Genomic DNA, 3,065 nt, shown 5'->3' with positions numbered 1-3,065 from the left:
GTGTATAATTCATACATCACCCCAAATATCAATAGAAAATTAAACACACAGCAGATTAAGATCATGAAAATCAGCTGTCTTTGTAGAAATCTCAAGCTCTAGAAAAGAAGACCATGTATATGATATCTTCAATGACTTATTTACATATAAAACTATCTATGATCTGAAAACCAGCAAACAAGTACATTTAAAAAAAAGGTTAACTACACTTGCCATGGTATCAATCTGATAGATACTGAAAATCTTATTAAATTGAAACAAGAACAAACACGATAGTTGGCCCGATTCGAGAGGGGCTAGTCTCCTAAATTCTGATCAGAGATCACAATACAAACAAAATATCCAAGACACCTTATTCTCACCTTAAACAACTTACTTAAAGACACAAGATACTAAGTAACTGCCCATAACATGTCCCCACATTACATCATTTTCTCCCTTGATTAAAGCTGCAGTTAATTGGGTCTTTTGACTGGGCTAGAACTGTAATTAATTGAGCCATTTGACTGCAATTGATTGGGTCATTTGACTGCGTCAAGGGTCTAGGATCATCAACGAGAATGGGTTAATTTGACCCGTTAGGTCAGTTGGATATGTATCACAATCCTTTACACTTCACAAAGAATTTATATGTAACATCTTATAAGGACAACTATTGACACACCTCTAAATCTACTCTGAAACTATTCTAATGACCTCTAGATAAACAAATCAATTAAACATAATTTCATTTTAATTTAAAATTTAAAAAAGAATACATGGGCTTGGTAACTTAGTGAAGACAAAAGGTTCATAGCAAACTGCAGCGTTGACTGATATCGTTCATGCTTATCAGCATCAAAATCAGACGGCGGCTGACCTAACGTGGACTGTAGCTGCTGCTGCATCTGCTCAGGGAGCTGCATACCGGATTCTCAGGTCTTTATGGCTGGTAAACATTAGCACCATAAGGATTAGCTCCAGCCTGTAAAACCGAGCCTGCATCTGCCTTTTGTTCAAATGCATAGCTAGGGTGCGTCTGGTTTGGCTGCACAGGAACTGCAAATCGACCACTTTGTGCCATAGGTGATAAAACCGCCTATGAGTTCATATGCCTTTAACTAGTAACTTTAGCAATGGTACCATAAGAAAATCTAGACATAAAATTGGACAAACCGAGAAGGAATAGTACATTTAAAGAAACTGACCTAAAATTGGACGAACCGAGAAGGAATTAGAGGACCGGTAAAAATCGGATTCATGTAAGGGAAGTTCATCTCTAGGGGACTGTAATTGAATTCTCACACTCATCTGGACTTTTTCAAATTTCAGCGATCCCGAGAACAAGAAAAACTGCGCAATAAAGTATAAACAAAGTGGAACCTTACCTGCTAGCGTCAGTGAAGGGACAAGCAGCGATGTTATTGTGCCGCTTAAATCACTTTTGTCAAGTCTCAAGATGCATAATCCCTACCAAACAACATGTTACAACTCATTTCTTCTACAGATTTTTGATTTTCAAAAAAACTAACATTCTGCATCTGTTTTTTCTGTTTCCTATAATACTCAAACTCAACAACTCTGCCACTTTTTCCTAGACCAGCCAACAGCACATTATAAGTTCCAACAACAACAGGAATCCCAGCATCCTTCATTTCCTTAAAAATCTCTAGTCCTTCTTTACAAGTAGTACTTCTTGAAGCAAAGTAGGCTGCCATCAAAGCAGTGTAAGTTGCCGTGTTCTTCTCATTATCAGGCAAAAGGTCAAATACTTTCGCAGCTGAAGCAGGCTTATTTGCACATCCGAGCTTGTATATCAACAACGCACTTTGATTAACTCCAAGAAAGATTCCACTTTTTACCATTTCTTTGATGATGATATCCACAATCTTTAGGAAAGAATTTGTCCTGATAAACAAACCAACCAAAGAAAGATACAAAATTTTCTCAAATTTTATCCCCATTTTCTTACCATACTCATAGGCCAAAAGAGCAGCGTGAGGTCTTTCATGAGCAGTAGTGTATGTGTCAATAACTGATGAAACAATCTCGGCAGTCAAAAAGACGTTTTTGTCCATCATATCTTTAAGTAAAGAGTCAACGCCAATAAAGTGCTTTCTGGTCAAAAGACGTTTTTGTCCATCATTTACTATGGGTTCCAGCTTCTTCTTATAATGTACAGAAGATAAATGACAATTTGATTCCTTAAGGAGAGCATCGCTTTCCCCTGCAGTTTTTAAAGTTTCAAGAGATTTTGTGTATATTGGTTGGCGAAGAACAAGTGAGTTTTCTTTCATATATTCAAGAATCTTCGTCATAACTCGTGTTTCACCTGCTTTGCAGCAATTTTCAACTAAGATGTTGCATGCAGCTTTATCAGGTTGTACTCCTGCTTCTTCTTGCATCTTGATAAACATGTCTAGGACTTCGTTGAATTTTCCTGAAGTCAATTCACAAGAACTGAAATTAATGTAAGAAAAGTCTTATGCTTGACATATGAAAAACTCAAAAAAAAAAAAAAAAAAAAAAAAAAAGAACTTGATGAGTATATCTAGAGGTAACAAAACTGGTGGGTCTAAATACAACAAAACGACTTCTGGTAAAAATGGGTATTCTAGTACAGGTCGGGGCAGATTGATTGACAAGAAGCACTTTTTTGTTCATCATTTTAGAATTATACAAATAATTTACGCCTTAAATATGATTACAGAACTATATCATTACTATAATAATCGGATATCATTACTTAAGTGGTTGTATGCATTAAAAATACACTATGCTCGTGTTTCAAACAATTGACCGATTTGAGCCGCTTTCTTATTATCTTTTAATTAGACGTCCATTAGATACCAGACAACACATAACCAACAGACTTACAAGCCAATAGATTTAAATAGCCACCTCCAGGCTTGGTTTTTAAAAACAAGGCGCACACCCTGGGGCTTTTTTGCTTAGCGCCTAGAGTAATTACAAGAAGCGCCAAAAAGGCACGCTTTTTTGGGATTTTCCTGGGTTTTTTGGCCTGAGGCGCGCGCCTCTCGTACCCGAGGCGTTTTTATGCATCTAACTGTTGTACCTGCGGTTTT

At 36.8% G+C, this 3,065-nt stretch overlaps 1 protein-coding gene across 1 annotated transcript in view; it reads right to left on the bottom strand.

Moving 5' to 3' along the window:
* Window positions 1-224: 224 nt before the first annotated feature.
* LOC110868185 (pentatricopeptide repeat-containing protein At2g01390) overlaps window positions 225-3,065 on the bottom strand; it is a 3,913-nt gene continuing 1,072 nt past the window's right edge. Inside the window, exons 2-3 of the mRNA XM_022117293.2 lie at window positions 2,312-2,419; window positions 225-2,206 (exon numbers count right to left, since the gene is read on the bottom strand). Coding sequence (XP_021972985.1) covers window positions 1,434-2,206; window positions 2,312-2,419 — 881 coding nt within the window. The 3' untranslated portion in view covers window positions 225-1,433. The remainder of the gene's footprint in view (window positions 2,207-2,311; window positions 2,420-3,065) is intronic.

Source organism: Helianthus annuus, chromosome 15 (assembly GCF_002127325.2).
Source record: "Helianthus annuus cultivar XRQ/B chromosome 15, HanXRQr2.0-SUNRISE, whole genome shotgun sequence".
NCBI lineage: Eukaryota > Viridiplantae > Streptophyta > Magnoliopsida > Asterales > Asteraceae > Helianthus > Helianthus annuus.
The sequence above is the reverse complement of the archived record's forward strand: the minus strand, read 5'-3'. Positions and strand labels throughout refer to the sequence as shown.